Source organism: Procambarus clarkii, chromosome 18, assembly GCF_040958095.1.
Source record: "Procambarus clarkii isolate CNS0578487 chromosome 18, FALCON_Pclarkii_2.0, whole genome shotgun sequence".
Classification (NCBI taxonomy): Eukaryota; Metazoa; Arthropoda; class Malacostraca; order Decapoda; family Cambaridae; genus Procambarus; species Procambarus clarkii.
In genome coordinates, this window is record NC_091167.1 from 13775753 (window position 1) to 13789749 (window position 13997).

Here is a 13997-nt window from a genome sequence, read left to right on the forward strand (position 1 = left end):
CCTCTCCTCACAGTCTTCCATACGCAAACAAGAGCCATCAATAAAGGTAAGCAATAACTTGTACATACTTTAATACTAAAAATTTGAGTCAATTAGATATAAAATTTACTTTGAAAGTTAATATTTTTGGGAGTGTGGAATGGATTAATTCAGTTTACATTATTACTTATGGGAAAATTCACTTCTGTTTACAAATTTTTGAGTTACGAACTGTCTCTGGGAATGAATTAAATACGTAAGCTGAGGTACCACTGTATTTGTGAATGAAAACCTGGGAATTTCAAAATGAAAATGAACAATAGAATTTGGTTTTAAATGTGCTCAATGGCTTTCCCAAGGCCACAACTCTTTCTTCTAATGTTGCGCCCATCTACGAAAATCAACAAAAATGTGATTAGAGCCATATCAACAATTACCATTCATATCCTAATGTTTTCCATGCCCTATGGGCTGATTTCATTAAGGAAACCTTTAATTTTTAACTTATGATATGATGGGCAAGTTTTCCACCAGTTTGTGAACTCTGTCCCAACATCCTAAAGGCAAATCTGCACATCCCCCCCCGCTTCAATGAACCGTAGCTTGTCGAATTAGGCGAGTAAATCCGGCCAAAAAAGTGTGTGTACTAACTGAAGACTTGCCAAATCAGGGGTGAACTGTACTTTTAAATTTTATCACTAATGCCAACCAACCAACCACTATGCCAACGGCCATACCATGTTGAGAACACCGCTTCTCGTCCGATCAGCGAAGTTAAGCAATGTTGGGTTTCGTTAGTACTTGGAGGGGTGACCGCCTGGGAACACCAAATGCTGTTGGGAATAATGTTTGATTTTTTCCACTGACGGCCGAGTGGAAAACGCTCGGGATTCGTAGTACTAAGGTTCCGGGTTCGATCCCCGGTGGAGGCGGAAACAAATGGGCAGAGTTTCTTTCACCTTGATGCTCCTGTTATCCTATTAGTAAATAGGTACCTGGGAGTTAGACAGCTGCTACTGGCTGCTTCCTGGGGGTGTGTAACAAAAAGGAGGCCTAGTCGAGGACCAGGCCGCGGGCATGCTAAGCCCCGAAATCATCTCAAGATAACCTCATAATTTCTAGATAGCAACAGTCTGTGTGACCAAGCCCTCACAAGCCAAACCAGGCCTTTTGGCTGGGCTTGGAGAATACAAGAATTCCTAGAACCCCATCCAGGTACAATCCAGGCTACCATGGTTTTTTCCAAGTGCATTGATGCATTGGGCTGTCAATATTATTTATATCAGAGAACATGTAGAACATTGCCATGCACTGATATATTCATGTCACTAATATGCACATATTATATTTCTCAAACAATGAAACATACTGATTTTGCTGTTATTACACTGTATAAATATGTTATATATAACAATATACATTTTTATGAGCCATTCTGAATCGGTAAGCAATTCTGGTAAACTCGGAACCAAACCACAACATAGCACCACAAGCTAGTCCGTTGCCAACGGCATCTAACAAAGCAATGTCCTCAGATATATTATGCATTTTGCTAATTCTAGCCACAACACTGCTATTATCAGAATCCTGGTCACTAAATCTTGAATATGAGTCATTTTCGACAAGTTCATTTTCTGAAGGAACATGAGGTCCCATTAAATGATGCACAAACACACACCAAACCACGGCTATGGATGTCACTGGGTTCACTGATATCTGACCCCATGTACACAGTCGTTATCACTGTCAGGGTCTTCCATGACACCATCATTGTTAAACACTCACAGTTTTAAGTGATGCTGTGAGCTGCATAGCAGTGCTGAGAGCTGCTGTTGCATGTACCACTCTTGGTCACTCTCTTAGTACCTAGGTTCTCGCACACAGGAAGGGTGCCCACGATTTTTTTTCCAGGATGGTGTCAGTTTACTGGAGGCTTGAAGAAGCAGATGCGAGTCCGGTATACCCATGGGAGCTTTAAATCTTGTAATTACGTAAGTGTAATTACCTAAGCGTAGTTATAGGATGAGAGCTACGCTCGTGGTGTCCCGTCTCCCCAGCACTCTGTCATATAACGCTTTGAAATTACTGACCTTCCTTGTTTTGGCCTCCACCACCTTCTCACCTAACTTGTTCCAACCGTCTACCACTCTGTTTACATAAGTGAACTTTCTTATATTTCTCCGGCAGCTTTGTTTCGTTAGTTTAAATCTATGACCTCTTGTTCTTGAAGTTCCTGGTCTCAGGAATTCTTCCTTATCAATTTTATCAATTCCTGTTACTATTTTGTATGTAGTGATCATATCACCTCATTTTCTTCTATCTTCTAGTTTTGGCATATTTAATGCCTCTAACCTCTCTTCGTAGCTCTTGTTTTCCAGATCTGGGAGCCACTTAGTGGCATGTCTTTGCACCTTTTCCAGTTTGTTGATGTGCTTCTAAAAATATGGGCACCATACAGCCAATGCATATTACAGACTTGGTCTAACAAAAGTCGTGAACAATTTCTTTAGTATTTCTAAATCCATGTATTTAAAAGCAATTCTGAAGTTAGAAACTGTAGCATAGGTTCCTCGCACAGTGTTCTTAATGTGGTCCTCAGGTGACAGTTTTCTATCTAGAACCACCTCTAGATCTCTTTCTTTGTCAGTCTTAAGATTTCTCACATAATTTATAGGTTGTGTGGGGTCTATGTTCTCCAATTCCACATTCCATAACATGGCCTTTATTCACATTAAATTCCATTTGCCAAGTGTTGCTCCATATACTTATTTTGTTTAGGTCTTCTTGAAGAGCATGACAATCATCTAGGTTTCTTATCTTCCCTATTATCTAAGCATCATCAGCAAACATGTTCATATAATTCTGTATTCCAACTGGTAGATCGTTTATGTAGACAATGAACATTACCGGTGCAAGAACTGAACCCTGTGGTAATCCACTCGCGACATTCCTCCAATCCGATACATTGCCTCTGATTACGGCCCTCATTTTTCTGTCAGTCAGGAAATTTTTCATCCATGTTAGAAGGAATAATTTAAAAGAATAAGAAGGAATAATTTAAATAGTGAGATTGAAGAAATCGAGCAGAAATTGACACTCTCATATCAAACTGAAGAAGGCAGTTAGAATAGAAAGCAATTCAGGAAATAAAGCAAGATCCAAAATACTTCTTCACATAAGTGAAATCAAAAGCAAAAACCACTGCCAGTATTGGACCTATTCGTACAAGTGAAGGTTCATACACAGAGGATGACAAAGAAATTAGTGAAATCCTAAAAAAGCAGTATGAGGACATGTTTAGCACTCCAATAAACAAGATGAAAGTGGAAGATCCAGACAATTTCTTTATGCGGGATATCCAAACCCCTGTAAATATGACTGATATCAACACGAGCATACTAGACTTTGAAAGAGAAATTGAAAACATGCCCCTGCACTCTGCTCCGGGTCCAGATTCATGGAATTCGATATTTATAAAGAAATGCAAAGTGCCAGTAGCACAGGCACTCAGTATAGTGTGGAGGAAGAGCTTGGACAGGGGGAGATACCAGATGCACTTAAAGTTGCAGACATAGCACACAGGGGAGGGAGCAAATATCAACCAGGCAGAAGCTTACTTGTCACTCTCCAATATGTTCCAGTTTCCAGAACAACCTCTTATGTGGAACTCTGTCAAAAGCCTTTTTAGGTCCAGGTAGATGCAGTCAACCCAACCATCTCTTTCCTGTAAAATCTCTGTGGCTTGATCATAGAAACTGAGTAAGTTCGTTACACAGGATCTTCCAGATCGAAAACCATACTGTCTGTCTGATATTATATCGTTATTCTCCAGGTGTTTTCCCCATTTACTTTTAATTATATTTTCCAATATTTTGACTATGACACTTGTCAGTGATACAGGTCTATAATTAAGGGGGTTTTCTCTGCTGCCACTTTTGTAGATTGGAACTATGTTAACCTTTTTCCACACATCAGCTACAACTCCTGTAAACAGGGATGCCTGAAAAATCAGCTGAAGTGGAATGCTGAGCTCAGGTGCACATTCTCTCAGAACCCATGGTGAAACTCCATCTGGACCAACTGCTTTGTTCTTACTTAGCTCCTTGAGCATTCTTTCCACTTCGTCTCTAGACACCTCTATGTGCTCTATGTTGTTCTCTGGAATTCTTATTGTGTCTGGGTCCCTGAAGATTTCATTTTGTACAAACACACTTTGGAACTTATCGTTTAATGTTTCACATTTCCTTTTCATTTTCCGTGAATCTGTTTCCCATTTTCAACCTCTGAATATTATCCTTTACCTGCAATTTGCTGTTTATGAATTTATAGAATAGACCTGGTTCTGTTTTATATTTGTCTGCAATCCCTTTTTCAAAATTTCCTTCTGCCTCTCTCTCCTCACTGCAGTGTAGTTGTTTCTCGCATCTTTGTATCGCTGGTATGTTTGGGGGTTTGGCCTTTTCCTATATTGATTCCATTTTTGTGTCTTTTGGTCTCTGATCCTCTTACGATTTCTGTTGAACCAATCCTGTTTCCTAGTTCTTCATCTCTGTTTTGGTATAAATTTTTTTTGTGCCTTTATCATATATTACACAAAACTTGATATAGATATCATTTACTTCCTTGCCTAGCAACAAGTCTGTCCAATTATACTCACTAAAAAAACTGTAAAACACTTTTTCTTTAAAACACTTTAAAACTTTTTGTGCGGTACTTTAAAACATCCTTGACCACGTCTTGTAGTTCAAGATAATTAGCGAGAACATCCCTGGTTGTGCCGTACAATTGAATGGTAAATGGTAAGTATTTTTTCCTTGCAGTGAAAAATTCAGAAAAATTTTCCTTGTTGCAAGAAACATTATTTTGTTAGTTAGGTTAATAGTCAGTGCCAACTATAAAATTATATTCAAGTGCAAAAAATACAGCAAAATAGTGTTAATGTTATTTCTCTATAACTATGGCCTCACACACTAACACTTTCCTTGAGTAAGACATGGGGAGGATTTTCTTGATCGTGTCAATGGATAATTTGGTGGAAGTGATTTGGAGCTACCCAATTCTATCAGGTCACCAGCTGGCCACTCGTTTGACGAAGTTACTGCTATATTAAGGCTTGAGCGAGGATTTTCTCTCCATTTATTTCCCTTCACTGTGCTGTCATCTTTTCCAGATATCAGATCTGACCAGCTGCCGCGTGCCTGAGAAGGGCTCCACTGGTGACGACGACGAAACAGGGTATCCAAGGAAGGCGTACGCGAGGTTAACCCTGGCCCTAAGATGTGCATCGTCTCCTCCATTGACACTTGACTCGGCCGTCGGCGTTTTGATCCACCTGGATTTAAGCCATTACTCGGGGATGGCCTAAGCCACTTGCAATTTTGTTCATTCTAAAATCTATCCCATTTTTTACACAATCTTCAAATAGCAACTCCAAAATCTTTCAAAAAAACTGTTTAACATTTTCATTACAACAACAGTTTTGCCAGTAAATATCATCTTTATAAAATTAGTTTTAGTTAACCCAAAGAAGCATTAATATTGAAAAAGTGTTCATCTTCCATTGAGGGGCCTTCATAAACCATGTTAAACCTACGTGTAAGACTAACCTGGGGGCTGGCCATCTTCACATTTCATCATCTCTACAATAACTTTACTTTTTAACATCTCCAGTGCCACATTCACCCTGGGAAATTCCCTCCAAGATATTGATTACATATTCTCATTCCTGACCTGTCTGTACTACCCAGTCCTTAATATCTAGTCCACACACCTTCCACACCTGTCTATACTACCCTATCCCTAATACCTTCCCCCCCACACCTTCCACACCTGTCTGTACTACCCAGTCCTTAATATCTTGTCCACACACCTTCCACACCTGTCTGTACTACCCAGTCCTTAATATTTTCCATCCACACACCTTCCACACCTGTCTATACTACCCAGTCTTTAATACCTTCCCCCCCCCCAACACCTTCCAGACCTGTCTGTACTACCCAGTCCTTAATACCATCCCTCCACACACCTTCCAAACCTGTCTGTATTACCCACTCCTTAATACCTTCCCCCCACACCTTCCACACCTGTCTGTATTACCCAGTCCTTAATACCTCCCTCCCAAACCCGTCTGTACTACCCTGTCCTTAATACCTCCCCACACACAGCTTCCAGACCTGTCTATGCTACCCTATTCTTAATACAGTACCTTCCTTACAAACATCTTCTAGACTTTTCCATACTTCCCCTATCCTTGACACCTTCCCTACAAACACCTTACAGGCCTGTCTGTACTCCCCCTATCCTTGACACCTTCCCTACAAACACCTTACAGGCCTGTCTGTACTCCCCCTATCCTTGACACCTTCCCTACAAACACCTTACAGGCTGTACTCCCCCTATCCTTGACACCTTCCCTACAAACACCTTACAGGCCTGTCTGTACTCCCCCTATCCTCGACACCTTCCCTACAAACACCTTACAGGCCTGTCTGTACTCCCCCTATCCTTGACACCTTCCCTACAAACACCTTACAGGCCTGTCTGTACTCCCCCTATCCTTGACACCTTCCCTACAAACACCTAAACATATTTGTACTACCATATCCTTAATGCCTTCCCTACAAACACCTTCAAATCCTTTCTTATCCTTATTACCTTCCTACTCTATCATTCAATTACCATCTTACACACATTTTACACATCTTACACACATAAATGCTATATTTTCACTAGCAATTCCCTCTCTTGAAACTTTGTAACCTTCTTCCTCTGCTTTTCCTTTTCATATGGTTATGAAAGCAGCACTAATTCTTTTAAAAAATTTCTACTTCTAGAGTACTGGCAACTAGTTAATTTCAAACATCGATTTATGCTATAAAATTCAGCAAAAAATGCTTTTTTCAATTGCTAATGAGTGGATAATCTCATCATTATCATGATGAAAAATAAAAATATTTGCCGAAAATGTCACAATAATGTGGCTGAAAATTTGACACCCAATCCATAAATCTGAAAAAGGGAGTGATGGCTTAACAACGGTCCTGGATGGAACAAAATGTTGTCACTTCCTTTATTTTTCATATTTGTGGATTGGGTGTCTAAATCAAATCTACCAGTACTATTTGAAACAAAGTGCAAGAAATGCTTGAAATAGAAGCAAGTAATTATCAAGCCCTTTCTCAAGTCATTTAGATCCTACCCACAACTATTGCAATTTAAATATAAACTTAACATTAAAATGATTTTCACTTAACATCATTCATTCATTATTTATAATGGGATAGCAATACGGCATATCAAGGCACAGGTGAAAGTCCGGACAAGTGTAGCAGCACTCACCAGAAGTTGGGGACTTGACGATCATCTTTGGATTGGCTCCTCTTGTCATCAGAAAGCGAACTATTGTCATGTGATCACGATATGCAGCCACATGCAGTGCTGTTACTCCCTGGAAACCCAGAAAATTAATTAAAATCATTTACCTATGTTAAATAAAGTTGCCAAGTCCAACCACTAAACACAAGAAATATTGCCAGAACAAAAGTGGACACATTCAGGAAATAAATACGTTCCTGCAAGAGGTTCCGGACAACTGGGTTAGTGGATATGTGAGCCTGCTTGCCATTCAAATTCTTCTATAGTGATACCTTGGTTTACGAATACCCCTCTTTCCGAACTTTTCAGGTTATGAGCCCCATTTCTTCAGAAAATTTTAATTGGTTTACGAACTTTACCTCGGGATACGAGTTTGTAGATACACGTATGGCCGACCTAGCGCGTGGTGGCACGGCGATTGCGCCTCTGTTTCCCAGTCCTTCCCGCCTAATGACTATCCTGCCTGAATTCTTTGCAAGGATTTACTTTTTTTTTTTTTTTTTTTGCCTATTTGAACATAAAAGTTGTTATTATATATCTCACCATGGGTTCCAAGAAAGCCAGTGGTAAGGTTTAAGGCATGAAAACACGTGAGAATGACAATAGAGGAAAAACAAAAGATCATAAAGCTTTAGCAGGCTGTTGCATTGATCTTATTATTAACACTTTCGCTAATTGGTGACAACAGTGTCGTCACCAATATTCCTACTTATTACGCTGGCGTGCGGCGCTCGGGCGTCACGAGAAAAAATATTTGTATAAAATCCATTTATTATCCGATCAACTTGGGAATAGTTTACAAATGTTTGCCATGAAATTTACGTTTTTTCTAATAGCCGAACATCATATTAAAGAGAACGGCGTGGCAGTGAATCATCGTGGTAAAACAATTGTATTATTGACACGACGAGTATAATCGACGTAGTTTTTATATATGTTGCCGGTCGAACGCATCCTTATGTGACCTTTAATACTTATGTTCATATAGAACATTCTATTGCGAACACATTGGTACAAAAATGAAATACATACATCGACAAATAATGTCAGGACAGTGAATTGAATATACACTTTTCAAAGCGAGTTTCACCGATATGCCGCCGCGGGTAACACTTCGGCCACTTCCCACACTGTTTTGGGTGGGCTACGACATTGAATCTATATTTATATGCATTTGTCCGTGTAGAGAATTTTATTGCGATTCCAATGATACCACAATTAGCGATGTAGGACAACTGTAGGCTTCGCAACCATTAAGAGAGTGGAAACATTTTGTTGCTGTTTGGCGCTCTCGGCAAGTGATCTGAATTGTTTTTTATTTGTTGTTGATAGTCCTTATTCTTTGGTGGCATTTTATAGGGATGTTCTTATAGACAATTTTATTGCGAACACAGTGATACCAAATTTAAATACGTGCGCCTTCAATTATTGTCAGGACAGTCAAAAGAGTATACACTTTTTCGGTCTTACCGCATAGGCGCGAACCGCCGAAAGCGCATAGGGTATGATTTTTTTTTTAACACCGAGAGCGCGAAAGTGTTAATGACATCTTCAAATCCAGGGATCCCATCACAATGGTTGTACTCTTCAAGTCACTTGTGTTGTCCCGTCTTGAGTACTGCTCAGTACTCACTTCCCCCTTCAGAGCAGGAGAGATTGCTGACATCGAGGGAATACAGAGAACATATACGGCACGCATAGACGCAATAAAGCACCTAAATTATTGGGATCATCTCAAAGCCCTCCAAATGTACTCGCTAGAAAGAAGACGAGAGAGATATCAAATAATATACACCTGGAAGATACTGGAGGGCCAAGTACCAAATCTACACAGTAAAATAACAACGTACTGGAGTGAACGATATGGAAGAAAATGTAGAATAGAACCAGTGAAGAGCAGAGGTGCCATAGGCACAATCAGAGAACACTGTATAAACATCAGAGGTCCGCGGTTGTTCAACGTCCTGCCAGCAAGCATAAGAAATATTGCCGGAACAACCGTGGACATTTTCAAGAGGAAACTAGATTTATTCCTCCAAGGAGTGCCGGACCAACAGGGCTGTGGTGGGTATGTGGGCCTGCGGGCTGCTCCAAGCAACAGCCTAGTGGACCAAACTCTCACAAGTCAAGCCTGGCCTCGGGCCGGGCATGGGGAGTAGAAGAACTCCCAGAACCCCATCAACCAGGTATCAACCAGGTATTCATAAACGTGACAATGGTACACGTGTTGTTGAACTAGGCAGTAAAACAAATCTTCAGGGGAGGAGGAGGAGGCAGTAGAGGATGTCCCTTCCTCATTAATTAAGAAAATGTGTGCAGTGTGGGAAGAACTGCAATGTTTTGCTGAAAAGAATCTCCCAGATAAAGCTTTAGCAGGCCGTTGCATTGATCTTATTATTAATGACAATGTGACGTCTCACTACAGACAAGATTACCAAGAAGGGAAAACAATCTTCAAGAAAAACAATAAGAAAATCATGCAGCGAGCCACAACCAGGACCTAGTGGTATGTAGCAAAACATGCCAGAGAGGAAGTCTTCACTGCCTGATGTTATAATGGAAGGGGACTCCCCTTCCAAGCAGTAACACCTCTCCTCCTCCCTCATCCTCACCATCTTCCACATGCCAACAGGAGTCATCAGTAAAAGTAAGTAATAACTTGTACATACTTTTGTAGTTAAGATTTGGGTGAATTAGGTATAAAAATAAAGTAAATTTTTGGGGGAGTCAGGAACGACTTAATTCATTTCCTATTATTTCTTATGGGGAAATTCGCTTCGGTTTACAAATTTTCAGGTTACGAACCGTCTCTAGGAACGGATTAAATTCGTAAACTGAGGTACCCCGGTACTTCCAAAGCCCATGCTGTGCCCAGGCTTGTCTTGTGATAACTTGATCCCAAAGGCTGTTGCTTGAAGCAGCCTGCAGGCCCACATGTCCTTTACAACCAGGATAGCCTGGCACTTCTTGCAATAATTTATCTAATTGTTTCCTGAACAATTTAAGTGCACATGAAAATCATGCAAATTAAGAAGCTTCTTACATGAGGATCAGCAGTATTGACATCAGCACCAGCCTGCAGGAGGAGAGTGACAGCTTGAAGACGACCCTCAAAAGCAGCATGGTGGAGAGCGGTCCAATGTGCAGCATCCCGAACTTCTATCTGGAGCCTGCAAGGAGTAAAATGGTGCAAAAGAATCTTTAGTCACTTAGTTTGGCACAGACAAATGTGTGATTTGATTTCATCATAAAAAACTAAGAAAGAACACTACAGTACATTGTTTCTATCATCAAAGGGAACCACTCACTAAATACAGTACAGTATTATTCTGCGAGAAAAATAATATTTATTTTTTAATTTTTTGTCAAGAACATTTTTACCCTATACTAAAACTGATTTTCCAAGCCCTCACTAAAAACTCCATTATATGATGTGATGAAGAGCATATACAATGTAGCCTCTCACATCATATGTAATTCTTATGCTCATTTAAGAACAGAAATGAATTAATTTTTTTAAGCGGCTACAGCATTTCGGTAACTAAGCACAGCTTTATCCTTAAAGTGCGGATATCATCATATCTTGATGAATTGGGTAATACGGTTAGCGTTGACAAACTATTATTGTCTAGATTTTACATAGATGATGCCAATATGGATATAATATGTCTATATGGATGAAGTGGAGTTTAACACTTTCGCCCGGGCATGACGCAGCATTGCGTCATCCGTTTACTGTCGGTAATGCCATGGATGACGCAGCATTGCGTCATCCACTTAAAATAATCGCCAAAAATCAGGTTTTTATCAGATTTTGGGGGGACTGGTTTTAAAATGCGTGCCGATGTCTTCCCATTTTCTTTGTTGAGCCTCGTGGCCCTCAGGTGGCTTGGCACATGCCGTGGGCCCATTGTTTTCGCTCCACTGTTGTGACCAATGTCGCCTCCCCTCGCATCTCAAACGTGTGAACATTTCGGCTATTTTCCGTGGCTATATTTCTTACTGCGGCTTTAGAAACTGTCTACGCTTACTCCACGATGGATAGTGATCATGAACAAGGCCCTTCCAGGAAGAAAATTGCGAAAGAAAGGCTTCAAAAGGGCGGGAATTGGGAGTGTAGCTGGAAGGCGTCTGAGTGCTCACTTGCGGCTAACGCGTGGCCCGTCTTCAACTCGTCGGCGGTTGGAGCGTGACCAGGTTTTTTATTTTATATGCTAATGTTCCTCTAGAGAATTCTATTGTGAACTATCGAGACCAAAATGAAAGACCTAGGACAAAAGTTGAGGTGACCAGAGTGAAAATAGTGAAAACATTTTATCGCGTTTGCGCGCTCCTGGGAAACTCGTTCGCAATTTCTCTGTTTGCTGTGGGTAATTAGCCGGGCTTTTGGAGTTTATGTGCATTTAGTGTTGTAGAGAATTCTATTGCGAACACAATGACACAAAATTTAATCTCGTAGGACGAGAATTAAGGTGACAAAGTTGAAGAGAGTATACACTTTTCAGAATTTACGCGCGCTCCTGTGACACCCTGGGTCCCATATCGCACAGTTGAGGGGTGGCGCGCGGGGTACGCCAAAGTGTTAACTTGCCAGATGAAAAATTCCTGCCATCGTGTCATGATTGCTTACTACAAATATGTAAATGCAATTATCATCACAAATGTCACTGTGCCACTGCAGTAATCATCTTGGCATAAAATGCCATTATAATTACATGATATGTATGACAATTATGCTCCTGTGGTATTCCCAACTCTATATGGTTATTATGAAGTATACCAGGTCAACCAATCATCATTTAAGCATAATGAAGGAACTACAGAAAGCCTATTGGCTCATACAAGGCAGCTCCTATTTATATGGCAGATATAAAATAGCACGTACCTCTTATGGGCTAATAAGCAGCAGCTCCCAAACTCGTCCAAATATGGGCCAATCTATAAGAGAATGTCTGTGTCTATCCGTTTGTTTTTCTTTCTGTCCAAAGTAGCCGACCAGATGATTGGGGCTAGACTCTCCCAACTTTGCAGCGGAAATAGTCTGGGTCTGTGATACATACATTCATTCATTCATTTATTCATCGATAAGTACACACATTCATTCATCAATAGGTACATACATTCCTTCATCAATATGTACATACAGTACATTCATTCATCGATACATACATTCATTCATTCATCGATACATACATTCATCGATATACATACATACATTCATCGATACTTTCATTCATTCATCTACATACATTCTTATATTCATTGATGCATTCATTTGGTGGTTACCTTGCAATGATTTTGGGGCTCAACGTCCCCGTGGCCGGGTCCCCGACAAGGTCTCCTGGTTGCAGGACTGGTCAACCAGGCTGTTAGATGCGGCTGCTTGCAGCTTGACATATGAATCACAGCCTGGTTGATCAGGTATCCTTTGGAGGTTTATTGAGTTCTCTCTTGAACACTGAGAGGTCAGCCAGTTATGTTCCTTATGTGTAGTGAAAGCGTGTTGAACAGTCTCCCAGATCCTTTACATTGCCTTTTCGTTCTATGTCATGATTTGCCCGAGTTTTGTACGTGGTTTCCGTTTTTATATTTTCATTTTTTTCCATAGCGCATGAGCTGGAACTTATCTTCGTTAAACACCATATTATTTTCTGTAGCCCATAGAAAAACCTGATTTACATCTGATTGGAGGTTTGCCATGTCCTCTATGTTGTATACTCTCATAAAAATCCTAGTGTCATCTGCAAAAGATGATACGGTACTATAGTTTGTGTCCTTGTCTATGTCCGATACGAGGACAAGAATAAGTACTGAAGCAACCACAGTACCCTGGGGATCTGGATTTTAATTTGTTGACTATTACACATTGGGGTCTGTTAGTCAGAACGTTGTAGATCCATCTGCCTATTTTTCTGGTAATTCCTTTTCAACGGATTTTGTGTGCAATAACACCATGGTCACATTTGTCGAAGGCTTTTGCGAAATCTGCGTAAATCACATCAGCGTTTTGCTTGTCTTTCATGGCATCTAAGGCCATGGCATAGTGGTCCAGCAACTGTGATAGGCAAGAGTGCCCTGTTCTCAAACCATGTTCTCCAAGGTTTTGGAAAGGCTGTGATTCCATGTGCAGGCTGACTGTGATTCCATGTATTTTGTGATGTTACTTCTTAGCACTCTTTCAAAGATTTTCATGATGTGTGTGATGTATCAATCTAATTTTTTGCCTCTGTCTTATTTCCTCCTTTATGGAGTGGTGAAATCTCTGCTGTTTTTAGTATGTCAGTGATAACACCAGTATCTAGGTCCTGTCTCCAAAGAATGTAAAGGGCCTGCGATAGTGTTTTTTTTACAGTTCATGATGCATATAGTTCCAAGAATCTGGGCCTGATGCAGAGTGCATAGGCATACTGTCTTTGGTTTCTTCAAAATCCAGTGAGGATAGTGTGACATACAATATATAATTTGATGTTGAAATCACATCCATGAAAAATTCATTTGGGTTATCAATCATCAGTGTGTTTAGTGACTCGCTGAAAAGAGTCGTACTGCTTCCTCGGTATTTCACTCATTTCTTTGTTGTCATCTGTGAAAGTTCCCTCTCCCTTTCGCAGGGGCCCAATGCTAGATAGATACAGTGACACCCC

General features: G+C 40.4%; 1 protein-coding gene and 1 pseudogene across 4 annotated transcripts in view; one reads left to right on the forward strand and one right to left on the reverse strand.

The window, feature by feature from the left end:
* The window catches only part of LOC123754693 (uncharacterized), a 236908-nt gene that overhangs the window by 132754 nt on the left and 90157 nt on the right, over positions 1-13997 (reverse strand). For all 4 annotated transcript variants that reach the window (XM_069326276.1, XM_069326275.1, XM_069326274.1 and 1 more), the window contains exons 6-7: positions 10397-10523; positions 7318-7426 (exon numbers count right to left, since the gene is read on the reverse strand). In XM_069326276.1, the coding sequence (XP_069182377.1) occupies positions 7318-7426; positions 10397-10523 (236 nt within the window). The remainder of the gene's footprint in view (positions 1-7317; positions 7427-10396; positions 10524-13997) is intronic.
* LOC123754711 (5S ribosomal RNA) lies at positions 703-821 on the forward strand (annotated as a pseudogene).